Source organism: Chionomys nivalis, chromosome 2 (genome assembly GCF_950005125.1).
Source record: "Chionomys nivalis chromosome 2, mChiNiv1.1, whole genome shotgun sequence".
Lineage (NCBI taxonomy): Eukaryota > Metazoa > Chordata > Mammalia > Rodentia > Cricetidae > Chionomys > Chionomys nivalis.
The window spans coordinates 75,632,316-75,652,072 of record NC_080087.1 but is presented as its reverse complement, the minus strand read 5'-3'; the positions used below and the strand labels follow the sequence as shown (position 1 = coordinate 75,652,072).

The window sequence follows — 19,757 nt, the reverse complement described above, 5'->3', positions numbered from 1 at the left end:
AAACTCAGATTCATGGGGAAATAGAATGAGTGAATGATGTCTCAGAACCCTATACAGATATGGACTTTAAGAAACTCAAAGGTTAGGAATACGGTATTAGTAATTCCGTTTGCTTTATTTTTTTACACTTGTTTACAGGTTATACTAGTGTGTGAGTAGTGAAAGGGCTTGCCATTGGGGGAGGGTCAGGACACAGTACTCAAGTGGAGATCAAAGGACTTCTGTTCATTGGTCTCAGCTTGCCACACAATGAAGAAAAAACTTATATCCAGGGGACCATGTCAGTGATCCACACCAGCTTGATTTTTTTTGGGGGGGGGGGCAATCAAGCTGAGAGCGCCAGTCTTTAGAATATTGTGGTCATGCTTACTAACTTTGTGCAAGAGTAAGGTAGCACCCTCCCTTACTTTTTAACATTCAATGAGAGCATCGTAACCCTGAATCTCTCTCCCACTCTGTATCTTCCCCTTACAAACACTGACACTGCTTTCATGTCCTTGTGCCACTCAAGGAACCCCAGATAATATTTCAGCATTCTCCTCTCAAACACTTTCAAGTCCTGGTCTCCTCATCTGTGACCTATGGTGTGGTACACCTTTGAAGAGGAGTACAGAAGAAGCCTTCATTGTCTGCATATACTTATCTGTCATCCCTCTGAGGTACTTCTGGTCCAGCACAGCTCCTAAACTCTGCTGCCCTTTCCCTATAATCCATATGAGTTGAGCCTCTTCCCAGGAAAGAGCATCTCCCAGATTCCCTTGGGCTGAGGGTGGGTCTGTGTTCAAAGCATGGCTTTTCCCCTCTACTTTCAGCGCTACCTCATGTTTTTCTCCCATTCTCTCCTTATGTTTCTCTCCTCTAGAACAGAGTGAGAATCAAGGGCAAGGACCATTCCTGTAACATGAGAGAATAGAAGCTGACCCTAGAACTGCATACTCCTGTGTCCTGGCCTAGGTTTGTCAGCACCAAAAAAGGGAAAATCTGCACAACTGTGTGGCAAAGAAATCTAGTGGAGTGCCCCGTCTTCCCTGTGTTTTCATTGCTCTGGAAACATGGAATTTGCTCCGAGCAGGAAGGGAACAAAACTGCCCTTGAAGTACAAAGGTACCAGGTAAGTGGTGTGTGTGGAAAAGAACAAAATTGTTCTTGCTAGAGTCACCGTCAGCCTGGGTTCTGATTGAGGTCAAAGGCCCAAGATTTGTCAGGAATCTCACATCTTGGATGTATGGGAGGAGGCGACCTGACTCCAGAAAAAGGCTCTGAGATCCTTTATCCTATGCAAAATTGTCAAGACCATGTTCCCACGTACTGTTTGTTGAACTGTATAATTGGTCTGTCCCTGTGCTCCATGGTCTTTCTGAGAGGGCTTGGACCTCTATCTAGTTGATTCCCCTTGGATACCATGAATTTCCCAAAGGAAATACAAAAAGTGGAAAACAGAACATGGTCTCCTGGCAATGTAGCAGACACATTAAGCAGTCAGTAGGTCTAAGAATGCTGTGACCATGATTTCCAGGTCTGTAAAAGCAGGGATGGAACAAGACTACAAGGTAAGTTCTTGGTTTGAGCACATACTTTTCTGCCAGTTCATTGTGTGTCCTGATGACATCTCTGGTGATCACTGGCAGAACTATAGCTCCTGTCTCGAAAATAGCCATTTTCCAAGAGAATTCCCCAAGCTGGACCCAGAAGACAAACACTTTTCAGGACAACCTGTGTCCTCAGTCCCCCTACTTAGGGACCATGACTTTAATGTGAAATCTCATATGCCCAACAGGACAGTTAGTTAATGGCCTGGACACCTGTTGACCTATGATTTCCTGCTGACTTTCTGAAGAAGTTGGCCAAGGAATATAGCCCAACCAAGGCTCTCATGAGAGTACACTGTCTAGTTCCACACATCACAACACTTTAAATACTAGGAAACACTGCCCTCTGCCATCAGAAATTCAAAACACTTATAAAATGATTCTCAATGAGGACTACTGAGAACTCAAGAACAATGGCAATGAGTTTTTGATCCTACTGCACGTACTGGCTTTGTGGGAGCCTAGGCAGTTTGGATGCTCACCTTACTAGACCTGGATGGAGGTGGGTGGTCCTTGGACTTCCCACAGGGCAGGGAACCCAGATTACTCTTAGGGATGATGAGGGAGGGGGACATAATGGGGGAAGGGGAGGAAAATGGGAGGTGGTGGCAGGGAGAAGGCAGAAATCTTTAATAAATAAATAAACAATAAAAAGAAAAAAACAAAAAATAAATAAATAAAATGCTTCTCATGGACTCCTGAAGTTGTGTCTGAGACAGAGGTCTGAAGGCAGAGCATGCTAGTGCTCACACCTCTATGAGGATCCCATGTTTTCCTCAACCAAGTACAACGCTGATTCCCTCAGAGTTTTTCTCAAGAAAACATGCCTGATAATAATCCCTAGATTCTATACAGAGTCTGATATCCTTGGCTATGTTATCCACCATGCATCCACCTGTGTGCTAGATAAAGTCAAATGAAGCATTCTGATCTATTGCGATTATTGTACGTCATTTGTATACTGAGCCAAATGCTCAAACCCCAACACAGGGACACAGTGAATAGGGAAGGCAGGCACAGACCACTCTTCTGTATGTGTCCAGTGAAATGAACCTCACTCTGCTCACAGAGTTCACAGTGAATCACTTACCGTGCACTTGGAGGTACGCAGATGTTATTGATGTCCTAGTTCCATGACTGTTATAAGTTCGTAGGGTATAGAATCCAGTGTCCGTTGGGTTGACATTTCTTACCAGCAGGGATCCATTGCGATATATTGTCTCTCTACCACTGTACATAGGACCTGGCCTACTCAAATTTAAGAGCGGTGCATATGCTCCAATTCCTTGTGTCGTATTTCTTAGACCTTTGAACCAGGCTATGGTTGTAATATTCTCTGGCAGATCATTGACATGGAAAAAGATGTCATCTCCTTCAGCAGCTATGGTTGGCACTTTTTCAATAGTCATATGGGCATTTGTGGACAGATGCCAGGAGCTTAAAAGGGAGACTAGAAGGGAATTGAGAAAAACCAATATAAGACAGGTGTGATCATCACTCATCTTTGTTTCGTGAGTAGGGCTGTGCCCAACTTCCTTTGAGGACATGAGCAGCATGACTTCCATTGATTCCCTTGAGTGTCTGAATGTGTCAGTAACTCTCTTAGAAATTATCTGCTCAGGCGTCTGCCTTGTTTCCCACTCAGTGTCCCATATCCCTCCTTATGTAGTGTACTTCGTGTGAAGAGCAATGCTGCTCTGAATTCCTCTTCTGGAGAGTTCATGTTCTGATTTTGTGTCTGTTCCCTTTGTGACTCTTGTCAATTCATGACTTCATCAGACATACTGACATCAGATACACTAAAAGCAGTGCTTTTTGTTTGTTTCTCTGTTTTTGGATTTGGTTTTTGTTTTAGTTTCAGGGTTTTATTTTTGTTTTTTCTTTATTTGAGACAGGGTTTCTCTTTGTGGCCTTGGCTGTTCTAAAACTTGTTCTGTAGGCAGGCCGGACATCAAACCTCAGAGATCATCTACTTTGCTTCCCAAGTCCTGCATTCCCAAGGCTGAACTACCACTACCTAGCAAAACCAGGAATTTGTAAGGGCAGGACTAGTCTAAACATTTGGGGAGGTTCAGTTCCTGAAAATGACCCAAATACAAGTGGATAAAGAAAAAAGGAAGGATGGAAAGAGAAATGTATCTCCATTGATTTTTCTTCATAAGTCCTAGGTTTGGAGCTTTTGGCAATAATTATATTCAGGTGTAAAATAAATGAATTTACACTTCATGAATTTATGTGTGTATTTGTGAAGGCTGCTGACTCCTTGGGCAAATATAAATATGATGTCACAAATCTGTTTGGGGGCACGTGTGTTAGACTATGCATGTGTGGGTACATGACACAGCACCAATGTGGAGGGCAAGGTAGAGCCTGCAGGTGTTTGTTCTCTCCATCTACTGTGTGGGAGCTAAGATTTGTTTTCAGGTTGTCAAATCTTTACACACTGAAACATCTTGCTAACCCACCAATTTGATTTCTATTTGAAAGGCCATGCTATAATGGTTGAAAACGGCTGTCTTAAAGACAGTGCAGTCAATAAAATCCACTGTGAATATGGTATCCTTTAGGCTTTTCTTTTAATATTATCACCTCCTGTCCCCTGAGAACTCCAAGCTGCTGAGCCCCTGTCCCTCACTGTACCTTCAGCACCATAACTAAAAACAGACACCTTGAGTCTCCTCCCAAGATCCTGTCCTCTTTATCAGACTCCTGGCTACCTCTGAGAGGCCCTCCCCACACACTGAGAAAGTGGGTACACTTACCCATGAGCAGAAGTCCCCAACACACTGAGAAAGTGGGTACACTTACCTGTGAGAGAAGTCACACACACACTGAGAAAGTGGGTACCCTTAACTTTGAGCAGAAGCCCCACACACACTGAGAAAGTGTGTACCTTTACCCATGAGCAGAAATTCTCCCACACACTGAGAAAGTGGGTACACTTACCTGTGAGCAGAAGTCCCACACACATTGAGAAAGTGGGTAACCTTACCTGTGAGCAGAAGTGCCACACACATTGAGAAAGTGGGTACCCTTACCTGTGAGCATAAGTCCCCCACACACTGAGAAAGTGGGTACCCTTACCTGTGAGCAGAAGCCCCTGCCAAGGAGTACTCCCCTTGCAGAGGAGCACAGTGGACTCCTCCATTAATCTCACTCGCTGTTCTTCCTCTGAGAACAGTCTCAGCTCCAACACAAAACTCAGGCTCTGCTGTTCTTCCTCCTTCTGGGCTGAGATTCTTCTCAGACAGGAGCACTTTCCACAATCCAATGGGCTGTGAGTGGTGGGGTTTGAGTTCAAGGCACTGCTCAAGTCCTTCCACTCTCAGTGCTACCCCGCAGCATCCCTCTCAACTTCCCTTTATGTTTCTCCGTCAAGCAAGTCATTGAGCAACAATGCGGATAAGCATTCACATGCCCTCAGAGAACAATGGCTCATCCTAGGGCTGACACCTGCTTTGTCCTTGCCTTGGGTCTGTCAGCAGAAGCACCAAAGAGGGAGCCTCCATCGTGTCTATGTGTCCTTATGACACAGAGACCAAGCTTAGCACCCAGACTACCCGGTGTTCTCAATGCTCTTGGAATGAGGTATTTATGTAATCCCTGCAGGAAGGTGACAGAAATGTCTCTGAGGAATGGAAAACAATCAGCTGAGTGATGACCAGGGATGAAGATCAGTGCTTTATCACTAATGTCACCAGTCAAATTAATTCTCCAGGAATGAAGCCCAGGAGCAGTTGTGTGAGGAGTTTCATGTGCTCAGTGTTTGGGAAGAGGTGACCTGTGTGTCCTTGAAAGGACTGTGGTGTCCCTCTTCCTGTGGAGGATTTCAAGGCTACATTCTAGAATTATGTGTTGGGTGTGCACATGTCCTCTCTAATATTTCTGAGTCACCTCAGCCCTTTTCTAGATGATTTCCAGGTGCTAATCTTGGCTTCCCCATTGTGAGATCCAGGAGGGAGCATAACTTCACGGTCCCCATCGAAAAAAGGTTTTCTCAGATAAAGGAAGGAGCCAGTAGGTCACAGCAGGGTCTAGGGAGGAAGCTCAAGATTAGTAGGGAAAGAGATGGAAAGCAGTATGCTCAAGGAAACAATTTTTGGAACATTGAGTGTATGCCCAGCTTTGTCCTTCTGGAAATCACTGGGAGAAGTGCAATCTCCATGTCTAGGGTTACAGTAGGCAAGATCAAGAATCCAAATGTGAAATACCCTGATACATTCAGCACAGGTAGGATACAGGGCCTGTCATCCTCATCACTGTGCTCTTTGGGACTCCTAATTCCTTCTACTATAATATGGGTCTAGACATGGTTCCAGATTTTTCCTGAGAAGCCCTGGATTATACTTGGAAATAGTCTGAATCCAGAGGAAGGGCATTCTCAGGAGGAGCTTAGTGCTCAGGAAACTTCTGAAGAAATCTAAGGACTTTTCTCTTGAGATTAAAAAGACAGTATACAGCTGAGTATGGCCTGTCATCCTCATCACTGTGCTCTTTGGGACTCCTAATTCCTTCTACTATAATATGGGTCTAGACATGGTTCCAGATTTTTCCTGAGAAGCCCTGGATTATACTTGGAAATAGTCTGAATCCAGAGGAAGGGCATTCTCAGGAGGAGCTTAGTGCTCAGGAAACTTCTGAAGAAATCTAAGGACTTTTCTCTTGAGATTAAAAAGACAGTATACAGCTGAGTATGGCAGTGAAAGACTTACTCCAAGCACCAAGGAGACAGAGGAAAAAGGATCTCTTATATCCAAAACAGTCTGCTCTAGAGAGCAAGTACCAGGACAGCTGTGGTTACACGGAGAAATCCTGTCTGATAAAAACAAATAAGGGAACACTAATGTAGGGAACTACACATTCACTTTCTGGCCAACCACTGCTGTCTAAATCCTACCTTCTCTTTGCCCAGAGGGTACAAAAGGGGTTTTCTCTTGAATATGACTCACATTGCTTCAAATAGTTACATCTTCCCTATGTTGTGTTCTATGTTTCTTTCTCTTGGGGTTTTTGTAACCCCAAGAGAAAGAAACATAGAACACAGTATATGGAAGAAAACCAAGGACCATCTGCCTAGGAACAATGTTGCCCACAGAGGTCTGGGACCTCCTGCATCAAATAAGACAATCATTTACAGAAATTTACAGCCTGACTTTTCTTGGTTGATTGAGACTCTATTTTCCTTTTTGGTGTTGTTGTTTGGTTTGTGTCTTTATTTATTATTTTTGCATTCTAATGACAATTTCCCCTTCCTCCTCTCATCCCAGTCCATCTGACCACTTTGTCCCCTTACCTCCTATCCACTTGTCTGTTTCTATGTCAATTCAATATAGTTTTTATTACTATAGCTTTATAACAGAGCTTGAAATCAAGGATAATGATACCTCTAGAAGTCCCTTTATTATTTTAGCTATCTTAGGTTTTTTGGTTTTCCATAAGAGGTAGAGTATTGTTCTTTGAAGCTCTGTAAAGAATTGTTTTAGAATTTTGGTGGGAATTGTATTGAATCTGTAGATTGCTTTAGGTAAGATACTCATTTTTTATTCCAACCAGCTCATAAGCAAGGGAGATCTTTCCATCATTGGATATCTTCTCCAATTTTTTTCTTCAAAGACTTGAAGTTATTCTCATAAAGGTTTTTCACTTGCTTAGTATCTTAGATAAGAAGTTTATTGCTGTGAGGAGAAACCATGAACATGGCCACTCTTATAAAGGAACATGTTTAATTGGGGTACCTCACTACTACGTTCAGAGGCTCAGTCCATTGTCATTATGGTGGAGAGTTTGGCAGCATGCTGATAGATATGGGGCTTGCGAAGTAGCTGAGAGTCTTACATCTTCCTAGTAACAGGAAATGGTCTTTCTGTCATAAAAGCAAAGTTTGAGCCAAACAGACCTCAAAGTCCACCACCACAGTGACACACTTCTTCAAACAAGGCTATACCTACTTCAACAAGGCCATACCTTCAAATAGTGTCACTCCTTGGGGGCCATTTTCTTTCAAACCACAACACTTGGTTATAATTACACTAAGATATTTTCTATTGTTAGTGCATGTGCTTGGGCTAGGGTAGGACTCCCTGGCCTGCCTAGGTGTCTCTGTGTTGGGCCTGTGTCAATACCCAATAGTTGCTGAGTGCCTCAGCTCTAACTCTCTGCATGTAGACAGTTATAGTGATGAGGAAAAAAATACTCACAAGTAGTATTCAGAATGAATGGGTCAAGTTTGGCACCAACGTGATGGACTAAATCCACTTAAAACCTGAAAGAGCTTAATTCTAGACACACATAAAAAAGAGAGTTTAGCACAGCTTTTTGCTGTTTGCTGGTGGCATACCGTAGAGAGATTTTCCTGACTCAGCAATAGCAGCATTTAAAAAAAAGCCATGCCATTTTAAAACGATGCTTCTTGGGCCCTGCCGCCAGTGCAAACTCCAGCTATGGAGCATTTGTGGGCCCAGGTGTTTGTGTGCCCACTCAGGGTTGGGAGTAAAGTAGCTGAGACCATGCTCGTAGCTTGGCTCTTCCTGCCTGGGTATGTGGTGGGATCAGGTCTACTATAAAGGGGCAATTTTGAAATACCAGTTTCTGAGCTGTGCTGCCAGCACAACCTCTGACTCTTTTGGGAGACAGAGCATTTGGATGGTGTTTGTGAGCAGATTGCTGCAGCTTGCTTGCTGGCAACATGGACCAGTTTTGTGCCTGGAAGTTGGGGAGTGTACTTGGCTCTCAGAGGCAAAAGTGGCTCTACCATGATGGGCTGGGTGAAGCAAGCCGGCAGTACCTGTATTAGACCTAGGGTTGTCACAGCTTAGATTCTTAAGCTCTTAGCATTTTAAAAGCACAAAACATTTTCTTTGTGTTTTCTTTGATTTTTAACTGTGAAGGAGCTAAGTACACAGACACAATTAATTGTATGTGCTGCTAAGCTAAACCAGCATGTATATTATAAAGGTATCTTGACTTCAGAATTTGGGTCTAAGGATATGGTGCTTTGGAAAAGAGGTTCTTCTTTTGTTTTCACAGAAGATTAGAACCTGTGGATTGCTTCTACACCAATATGGTTTCATGAAACAAGACCCCCTGAAAGATTGCTGTGAACACCCCCACAAAGAAAATGCTTTACCCAACTGCTGACTGAGATGAACCTAGCACACAGGATGCACCATGAAAGACCTGATTAATAGTGCCCCCATACAGCAGGAAGCAGTTTGGAGAGAAAAAAAATGTGCCCATATTCCCAAATATTGTTTATAAATGTTCTTTTACATTTAAAGGGGAATATGCTATAGATATGAATAATTTACATTGGTATGAATCTTGATTTATTGATACAAATTTAAGGTCAATTTTGTTATATGTATATGTATTTCTGATCTTGATTAAGGTATTGTGTTTGTGTAGCTCATTTAAAAATGTAATGTATAATTAAGAAATATAGGTTAATAGATAATCATCTATAATAGTCAAGTTTGTAGTCATGCTATATTTTCTAGATGTGCATAGATATGTTTCAGATAGGTATTCTTCATATCTTTCAAAGACTACAGAATATGGCATGTAAAATGTTTTAATAACTTAGGACTTTTCATGACAATAAGACGCATCTGCTCCTGGCAGCACCAGCTACTTCAAGAGGAAGATGGGCATTAAAGAGGCTCCTTATGGAGTTTGCTAGCCATTTGGACAAGAAACTGCTCTTGTTGAACTGCTTTACTAGACATGCAAAACCCACAGAGAAATGACTGCTGAAGTTGCCTAAAGGTGAGATGATTCTTTAAGGTTTTTGCTTCATAAAAAAGTCTGTGAGACATTCTGCAGGACACAGAAAAAAGTGACTGAGCTGTCTTTGAAATTTCCTGCTTCATGGAAAAGTCTGCTGGATACTATGGGCTTGTAGGCTGAAGATGGATGCCCCAATGGTATAAAAAACTTTGGGTGATTGTACAGGTAGTGAGATGTCTCTGTCAATTCTAGAGTTTTGGAAATTACTTACAATGCACTTCCTGTTTACTTTGGCAATATTATATCCTTCTGGAGTCTTTGATGGAGTTGAAGAATTTATAGTTATAGTTATAGTTTTCCCTTAGTTATGATAAAAGATAAAGCAGATATAAATATTGTAACTGTAATTCTTGCTTGATACCTGTTTTTTTATATATATAATTTTACTATGTTAAAGTTAAAGCCTTCCTTTTTATTTAAGCAGAAAAGGGGAAATGGTGTAGGAGTTCCTTCAGTGTGTGTTGCTTTCATTGGATAATGAATAAAGAAACTGCCTTGTCCTAGTTGGTAGGGCAAAACTTAGGTAGGCAGAGAAGACAGAACTGAATTCTGGGAGAAAGTAAGCAGAGTGAGAGAGCCACCATGGAGCCACCAGGTCAGACATGCTGAATCTTTACTGGTAATCCATGACCTTATGGTGATATAGAGATTAATAGAAATGGGTTAAATCAATATGTGAGAGTTAGCCAATAAGAGGCAAGAGATAATGGGCCAGGCAGTGATTTAATTAATACAGTTTCTGTGTGGTTATTTTGGGTGTAAGCTAGTCAGTCTGCCAGGATGGAACAAAGGCCCGCTCTCCCTGCAACAGGTCACCTTGGGTGGCAGTCATTCATTTCCATATTACATACTCATGGGGTCCTTGTTTCAGATGTAACACAGAATAAGTGAGAGTCCAGTTGCCCTCTCACAGTTTCAGCTTATCACCTTCCAAGAAGCTTTGACCATTTATCCCCCACAGGTAGGTTTTACTCTGACACTCGTACACATGCTCTAAGACTGACATCCTCAAGGTCCATGAGGTTAGAATTGTTACGTTGATGGTGGCTTGGGTAACAATGCTATAAAGACAACAGAGAGAAGATGGTCTTTTGTGTCACCTCTGACACTTGGAAAGGCCTCTTTCAATCACAGTTGGTCTTTCTAAAATCCACACCCAATCCATGTACTTAGAGAACTAGGCAGAAGATAAGTCACAGTCAGATGCTGAACATCCTCAGTACTCAGAGATGGTAGCTCTCCTCTGCTGTGAGGGAGAAACTCTCTTTGACATGTGTGAGATGAGCTACAGAGCTTGCTGATACAGATTTAAGATCTGGATTCAGGTGTCCATTTTCTCTTCTGGACCTCACTAAGTCACTACCTGCCTTGCAACAAAGAGTGCTGTATCCCTTCTGATGTACTTATATTCACTGCTGGGCCTGGACCAGTGCCCTCCCAGGCAATGATATTTAAGGAAATCCTAAATAGGACAGAATATGACTCCTTATTTAGCTTCCCTGAGAAACACCCACAAACAGTCCTCAGGATTTATGGATAGAAATCTTACACACGAGACCAGAGTGGGTCTGACATTCAACTAAATGACCAGACTGGATCACAACATGGAACAATCTTTCCAAGTGTTTGATGGTGACTGAGATGAGGCAAGGATCCCCAAAATGAAAGGATGAGTCACAGAATGATCTAGAAGAGAGAAGACAATGGGTTAAAAGTGAGCTTGAATAAGAACAATTGTCTTGGCTTGTGATGCTGTTTTGTATAGGTAAGAGCCATAGCAAGGTTATTCCTGGAAGGGAGCTTGCTGTATCATTTCTTTCACTTTATCTTTCTTTCTTCCTTCATGTCTTCCTTCCTTACTTCTTTCCTTTGCCTTTCTGGAGTAGTGATAGCAGCATGCCAGAAAACACACAAAATTTCCTGACCTATAAATGGGCTATGGAGTCCTAGAATTTGCCTAGAAGCCATCAGGAGGTCTCCTATCTTCTATCCCTCCATTAGGGTTCCCTGACATTCCTGTAAAGTTTTATAGGCCTATCAGAACAGTTTGCTAAGGGCCAGGATACTGGAACAGCTGTTTTCTACATGATGATACTCAGAAAAAGATGTCCAGTTGATTAGTGAATGCCTAGGGACTGGATGAAGTCCCTGGAGCTGGAATTAGGTAGCTTTGTGAAGCCATTTCACATAGGTGCTGGGAACTGAACTCGTGACTTCTGGAAGAGCACCTTGTGGTATTAAACACTGGACCATGTCTCCAGCCAGCCTTTTTCATTCTCTTCCTTTTTTCCTTTGAAGTTCTAATCAATCCCTAATTCACTTTCTAGATGCCAAATTTCTGTCTGCCTTTGGGTGCATTGCAATTACAGCTTTGGCAGGACAGAATGCTGCTGCTGTTTTGGGATGCTTCAGTGCCTGGAAAGGCTCACATACAAGTGGAAGAATGAACGAAAGAATGAATGATGATCAAGGCACTGATTTAAAGAATCTTGTGTTGGTAGATAAGAAAATAGGCAAAAGCCACAGATTGACTATTAATTTACAGTTACTTATGAATTTTAGATATCTGCATGAGAGAGGGAGAATATGTGTGTTTACTCATGCATGTGTCAGTGTATGGGTGAGAAAAGTGAGAAAATGTTACTGGACTTATATGGAGCTTAGGTGGCATGAGAGAGTTTGTTCTCTACCAAATTGAATCTAGGATTGAAATCAGCATAACAGCCTTGGCAGCAAGTGTCTTTACACACTGAGCCATTTCTGTGGCCCACCCTTCTCTAATTTTCATTTAGAGGGAGATGCTGCCGTAGATGGGAACATCAGTTTTCAGAAAATAATGGCCAACAATAATAAACATGGAATAGAAAATAATCTGGTTCACCTTCCCTTACTGTTTGCAGTTCACCATGGGCTTCCTGCTGTTGAGACTCTGTCCCTCTCTGTCCTCTCCCTTTGGTTACAAAGACAAACCTTAGTCTCCACTCAAGCTTCAATCTTACAAGACTCCAGACATACTCTGAGTTCTCATCCATTGTCAAGACATGGTCCCTGTTACTTTGTGTTAAGATGCATGTTTGAAGCTCTAGCCCACATTCCCACAGCCTTAGTCAGATTACATGTCCTGCAGCTCACTCTTGGTAAAAGAATGTAGGAGTTATCTGTGCTGTGACCTAACTACTCTCAGTTTATAACACCTGGCTCCTCCATGATCCTGGTCACATACATTACATTGAATTAAACACGTCATGAAATTTACATCTGCCCCTATAAGGTTATAGAAGATCAGATGTTTCTCTTGTGCCAGAAATCAGGAGAAGACTGTTCAATGATGTTGCCCAAAAATGGAGAGTGCCCTCTCAAAAAAGACATTGAGTCTACGATTTCTTTTGGTAAGATTACCATTTTTATTATGTTGATCCTACCTATCTAAGAGCGTGGGAAAGCTTCCCATTTTCTGATATCTTCTTCGATTTCTTTCTTCAAAGAATTAAAGTTCTTGTCATACAGGTCTTTCACTTGTTTTGTTAGAGTTACCTCAAAATATTTTATATTCTTTATGGCTATTGTAATGGGTGATGTTTGTCTGATTTCTTTCTTAGATTTTTTATCATTTGTATATAGAAGGATTACAGATTTTTTTAGTTATTCTGGTGTCTTGCTGGTGTGGGACAATGATCTGTATTGTATCAATTATATATTTTTTAATATATTTATTTTTTGTTAGTTTATAATTCTATTATGTGATTTATTTTTTTTCCTCATTTTTTTATTCTTTTTTAATTAAAATTTCCAACTGCTCCCCGTTTCCCATTTCCCTCCCCCTCCTCCCACATATTGCCCCCTCCCCCCGCTCCCCTCCCCCTATCTCCACTCCTCTTCTCCTCCCCCCAGTCCATTCCCCTCCCTCTCGATACTGAAGAGCAGTCCAAATTCCCTGCCCTACAGGAAGACCAAGGTCCTCCCACTTCTATCTAGGTCCAGGAAGGTGAGCATCCAAACAGGCTAAGCTCCCACAAAGCCAGTTCATGTATTAGGATCGAAACCTAGTGCCATTGTCCTTGGCTTCTCATCAGCCTTCATTGTCCGCCATGTTCAGAGAGTCCAGTTTCAACCCATGCTTATTCAGTCCCAGTCCAGCTGGCCTTGGTGGGCTCCCAATAGATCAGTTCCACTGTCACAGTGGGTGGGTGCACGCCTCGTGGCCCTGATTTCCTTGCTCATGTTCTCCCTCCTTCTGCTCCTCATTTGGACCTTAAGAGCTCAGACCGTTGATCCAGATTGGGTCTCTGTCTCTCTCTCGATCCATCGCCAGATGAAGGTTCCCGTGCCATTCTCCTTGGCCTCTCGTCAGCTCTCATTGTCTGCCACATTCAGTGAGTCTGGTTTTATCCCATGTTTTTTCAGTAGCAGTCCAGCTGGCCTTGGTGAGCTCCCAATAGATCGGCCCCACTGTCTCAGTGGTTGGGTGCTCCCCTCATGGTCCTGACTTCCTTGTTCATGTTCTCTCTCCTTCTGCTCCTCATTATAACCTTGGGAGCTCAGTCCGGTGCTCCAGTGTGGGTCTCTGTCTTTATCTCCATCCATCGCTAGATGAAGGTTCTATGGCGATATGCAAGATATTCATCAGTATGATTATAGGATAGGTTCATTTCAGGTTCCCTATCCTCAGGTGCCCCAATGAACTAACTGGGGACATTGCCCTGGGCATCTGGTAGCCATTCCAAGTTCAAGTCTCTTGCCAACCCTTAGGTGGCTCCCTTAACTAAGGTATGAGTTTCCCTGCTCCGCTATCCAACCTTCCTTTATCCCCAATCACCGCGATTCCCCCAGTTCCCCTCATCCTCTCCTTCACACTTTTCTCTCCCCATCACCCCTCATCCCCATCCCACCCCACCCCCAAGATTCCAATTTTTTGCCCATTAATCTTGTCTATTTCCCATAGCTGGGAGGATATCTATATGGTTTTCCTTGGGTTTACCCTCTTGTTTAGCTTCTTTAGGATCACAAATTATAGACTCAGTGGCCCCTATCCATGGCTAGAAACCAATTATGAGTGAGTACATCCCATGATCTTCTTTTTGGGTCTGGGTTACCTCACTCAGGATCGTATTTTCTATTTCCATCCATTTGCATGCAAAATTCGAGAAGTCATTGTTTTTTACCGCAGAGTAGTACTCTAATGTGTATATATTCCACACTTTCTTCATCCATTCTTCCATTGAAGGGCATCTAGGTTGCTTCCAGGTTCTGGCTATTACAAATAATGCTGCTATGAACATAGTTGGACAAATGCTTTTGTCATATGATAGGGCATCTCTTGGGTATATTCCCAAGAGTGCTATTGCTGGGTTCAGGGGTAGGTTGATCCAATTTTTCTGAGAAACAGCCACACTGATTTCCAAAGTGGTTGCACAAGTTTGCAGTCCCACCAGCAATGGATGAGGGTACCCCTTTCTCCACAACCTCTCCAGCAAAGGCTATCCTTGGTGTTTTTGATATTAGCCATTCTGACAGGTGTAAGATGATATCTCAAAGTTGTTTTGATTTGCAATTCTCTGATCGCTAAGGAGGTTGAGCATGACCTTAAGTATCTTTTGGCCATTTGAACTTCATCTGTTGAGAATTCTCTGTTCAGTTCAGTGCCCCACTTTTTAATTGGGTTAATTATCCTTTTAAAGTCTACTTTCTTGAGTTCTTTATATATTTTGGAGATCAGACCTTTGTCTGTTGCGGGGTTGGTGAAGATCTTCTCCCAGTCAGTAGGCTGCCTTTTTGTCTTAATGACAGTGTCCTTTGCTTTACAGAAGCTTCTCAGTTTCAGGAGGTCCCATTTATTCAATGTTGTCCTTAATGTCTGTGCTGCTGGGGTTATACATAGGAAGCGATCTCCTGTGCCCATATGTTGTAGGGTACTTCCCATTTTCTCTTCTATCAGGTTCAGTGTGTTCAGATTGATATTGAGGTCTTTGATCCATTTGGACTTGAGTTTTGTGCATGTTGATAGATATGGGTCTATTTTCATTCTTCTGCAGGTTGACATCCAATTGTGCCAGCACCATTTGTTGAAGATGCTTTCTTTCTTCCATTGTATACTTTTAGCTCCTTTATCGAAAATCAGTTGTTCATAGGTTTGTGGGTTAAAATCCGGGTCTTCTATACGATTCCATTGGTCAACTTCTCTGTTTTTATGCCAGTAACACGCTGTTTTCAATACTGTAGCTCTGTAATAGGATTTGGAGTCAGGGATGGTAATGCCTCCAGAAGTACCTTTATTGTATAAGATTGTTTTGGCTATCCTGGGTTTTTTGTTTCTCCATATAAAGTTGATTATTGTCCTTTCAAGATCTGTGAAGAATTTTGATGGGATTTTAATGGGGATTGCATTGAATCTATAAATTGCCCTTGGTAGAATTGCCATTTTTACTATGTTGATCCTCCCAATCCAAGAGCAAGAGAGATCCTTCCATTTTCTGGTATCCTCTTCAATTTCTTTCTTCAATGCCTTAAAGTTCTTGTCAAATAGATCTTTCACTTCCTTGGTTAGAGTTACCCCAAGATATTTTATGCTTTTTGTGGCTATCATGAAAGGTGATGATTCTCTTATTTCCCTCTCTGCTTCCATATCCTTTGTGTATAAGAGGGCGACTGATTTTTTGGAGTTGATCTTTTATCCTGCCACATTACTAAAGGCGTTTATCAGCTGTAGTAGTTCTTTGGTGGAGTTTTTGGGGTCGCTCATGTACACTATCATATCATCTGCAAATAATGCAAGTTTAACTTCTTCCTTTCCAATTTGAATCCCCTTTATCCCCTTATGTTGTCTTATTGCTATTGCTAAAACTTTGAGAACTATATTGAAGAGGTATGGAGAGAGTGGACAGCCTTGGCGTGTTCCTGATTTTAGTGGGATGGCTTTAAGTTTCTCTCCATTTAATTTGATATTAGCTGTCGGCTTGCTGTATATAGCTTTAATTAAATTTAGATATGACCCTTGTATCCCTAATCTCTCCAAGACTTTTATCATAAAGGGATGTTGAATTTTGTCAAATGCTTTTTCAGCATCTAATGAAATGATCATATGGTTTTTTTCTTTCAGTTTATTTATATGATGGATTACATTGATAGATTTGCGTATGTTAAACCAGCCCTGCATCTCTGGTATGAAGCCTACTTGATCATAATGGATAATTTTCCTAATGTGTTCTTGGATTCGGTTTGCCAGAATTTTGTTGAGGATTTTTGCATTGATATTCATGAGTGAGATTGGCCTGTAATTCTCTTTCTTGGTTGGGTCTTTGTGTGGTTTTGGTATCAGAGTTACTGTAGCTTCATAAAAGGAATTTGGCAATGACTCTTCTGTTTCTATATTGTGAAATACATTAAGGAGTATAGGTATTAGGTCTTCTTGGAAGTTCTGGTAGAATTCCGCATTGAAACCATCTGGTCCTGGACTTTTTTGGAAGGGAGGTTTTTGATAACAGCTTCTAATTCTTCATGACTAACAGGTCTATTTAGGTTGTTCACCTGGTCCTGGTTTAACTTTGGTATATGGTATTTATCTAAAAAAGTGTCCATTTCTTTTACATTTTCCAGTTTTGTGGCATACAGGCTTTTGTAGTAAGATCTAATGATTCTCTGAATTTCCTCTGTGTCTGTGGTTATGTCCCCCTTTTCATTTCTGATCTTATTAATTTGCAAATTCTCTCTCTGCCGTTTGATTAGTTTGGATAGGGGTTTATCAATCTTGTTGATTTTCTCCAGGAACCAGCTTTTTGTTTCATTGACTCTTTCAATTGTTTTCTGCGTTTCTATTTTTTTGATTTCAGCCCTCAGTTTGATTATTTCCAGTCTTCTACTCCTTTTAGGTGAGTCTGCTTCTTTTTTTTCTAGAGCTTTCAGGTGGGTTGTTAAGTCTCCATTGTGTGCTTTCTCTGTTTTCTTTAAGTGGGCAGTTAGTGCTATGAACTTTCCTCTCAGGACTGCTTTCATAGTGTCCCATAGGTTTGAGTATGTTGTTTCTTTACTTTCATTGTCTTCAAGGAAGACTTTAATTTCTTTCTTTATTTCTTCCTTAATCCAGGTATGGTTCAGTAATTGACTATTCAGTTTCCATGAGTTTGTAGGCTTTCTGGGGGTAGCATTGTTGTTGAATTCTAGCTTTAATCCATGGTGATCTGATAAGATACAGGTGGTTATTAATATTTTTTTGTAACTGTGGATGTTTGCTTTGTTATCGAGTATGTGGTCAATTTTTGAGAAGGTTCCATGAGCTGCAGAGTAGAAGGTATATTCTTTCCTATTTGGGTGGAATATTCTACAGATGTCTGTTAAGTCCATTTGATTCATTACCTCCATTAATTCTCTTATTTCTCTGTTAGGTTTCTGTCTAATTGACCTGTCCATTGGTGAGAGAGGAGTGTTGAAATCTACTATTAGTGTGTGTGGTTTGATGACTGCCTTGGGTTTTAGTAACGTTTCTTTTACATAAGTGGGTGCTTTTATATTAGGGGCATAGATATTCAGGATTGAGACTTTGTCCTGATGAATTGTTCCTGTTATGAGTAGAAAATGTCCCTCTCCATCTCTTCTGATTGATTTAAGTTTGAAGTCAACTTTGTTAGAAATTAGTATGGCCACACCTGCTTGTTTCTTAGGTCCATTTACTTGATAAGCCTTATCCCAACCCTTTACTCTGAGTAGGTGCCTGTCTTTGTGGTTGAGGTGTGTTTCTTGTAAACCACATAATGTTGGATCCTGTTTTCGTATCCAATCTCTTAGTCTGTGCCTTTTTATAGGTGAGTTGAGTCCATTGACATTAAGTGATATTAATGACCAGTGGTTGTTAACTCCGGTCATTTTTTTTAGTAGTAGATTTTGTGTGTTTCCCTTCTTTGAGATGTGCTGGTAAAGGCTCTCTGGATGTCTGAGTTACTGTGGTCATTGTTGGACTCCTTGGTTAGTGATTTTCCTTCTATTACTTTCTGTAAGGCTGGATTTGTGGCTACGTATTGTTTAAATTTGTTTTTATCCTGGAAAATTTTGTTTTCTCCATTTATAGTGAACGAAAGCTTGGCTGGGTATAGTAGTCTGGGCTTGCATCCATGGTCTCTTAGTTTCTGCAGTACATCTATCCAGGACCTTCTGGCTTTCATGGTTTCCATAGAGAAGTCAGGTGTAAGTCTGATAGGTTTACCTTTATAAGTAACTTGGCCTTTTTCTTTGCTGCTCTTAGTATTCTTTCTTTATTCTGTATGCTTTGTGTTTTGATTATTATATGGCGAGAGGATGTTTTTTTTTGATCCAGCCTATTCGGTGTTCTGTATGCTTCTTGAACCTTCATAGGTATATCTTTTTTTAGGTTGGGAAAGTTTTCTTCTATAATTTTATTAAATATATTTTCTGGACCATTGAGCTGTGCTTCTTCTTCCTCTTCTATTCCTATTATTCTTAGGTTTGGTCTTTTTATTGTGTCCCATATTTCCTGAATGTTTTGTGATGAGAATTTGTTGGCCTTGCTGTTTTCTTTGATCAGTGTGTTTATTTTCTCTATGGTATCTTCAGAATCTGAGATTCTTTCTTCTATCTCTTGTATTCTGTTGGTTATGCTTGCTTCTGTAGTCTCTATTCGTTTACCTAGATTTTCCCTGTCCAGCTGGCCTTCTGTTTGTGTTTTCTTCTTTGCGTCCATTTCAGTTTTTACGTCTTGAACTGTTTCCATTATCTGTTTGATTGTTTTTCCTTGGTTTCCTAGGGTATCACTCACTGTAGACCCACCTGGAAATTGGAATCATTCAAAAATTTGGGAGCTGTGTGGCAGGAGTTAGAAGGAAGGGGAGAAGGGGAGTTGAGGAGAACTTGAGGGAATGGTATAGTCAAGATGGAGGAATGACAGATATGAGATATAAGGAAAGAGATGTCTTGATTGAGAGATCCATTATGGAGTAAGCAAGAAACCTGACTCTAGAAAAATGCCCAAGAACCAACAGGATGACCCCACCTAAGACCCTAAGCAATAGAGGAGAGGATGTCTGAACTGACCTTATCCCTGTAGTCAGACTGATGATTATCTTAAATATCACCATAGAACTTTCGTCCAACAATAGATGGGAACAGAGGCAATGACCCACATTGGAGTACTGGACTGAGCTCCCAAGATCTAGTTGAAGAGTGGAAGTAGTGAGAGTATGAGCAAGAAATTCAAGACCATGAGGGGTTCATCCACTGAGACTGTTTGCTTGAGCTAATGGGAGCCCATCAACTCCAACTGGACTGGGAGTAAATGAGCATGGGAACAACCAAACCCCTCTAAAGGGGGTTGACAGCTGGGGCAGACTGAGGGGCCACTAATAGTGACACTGGGATGTGTCTCTACTTGCATATACT

General features: G+C 41.4%; 1 protein-coding gene across 1 annotated transcript in view; it reads right to left on the bottom strand.

Annotated features, from left to right (window-relative positions):
• The window catches only part of LOC130868641 (pregnancy-specific glycoprotein 22-like), an 86,746-nt gene that overhangs the window by 48,392 nt on the left and 18,597 nt on the right, over window positions 1-19,757 (bottom strand). Inside the window, exon 6 of the mRNA XM_057760790.1 lies at window positions 2,680-3,039. Coding sequence (XP_057616773.1) covers window positions 2,680-3,039 — 360 coding nt within the window. The remainder of the gene's footprint in view (window positions 1-2,679; window positions 3,040-19,757) is intronic.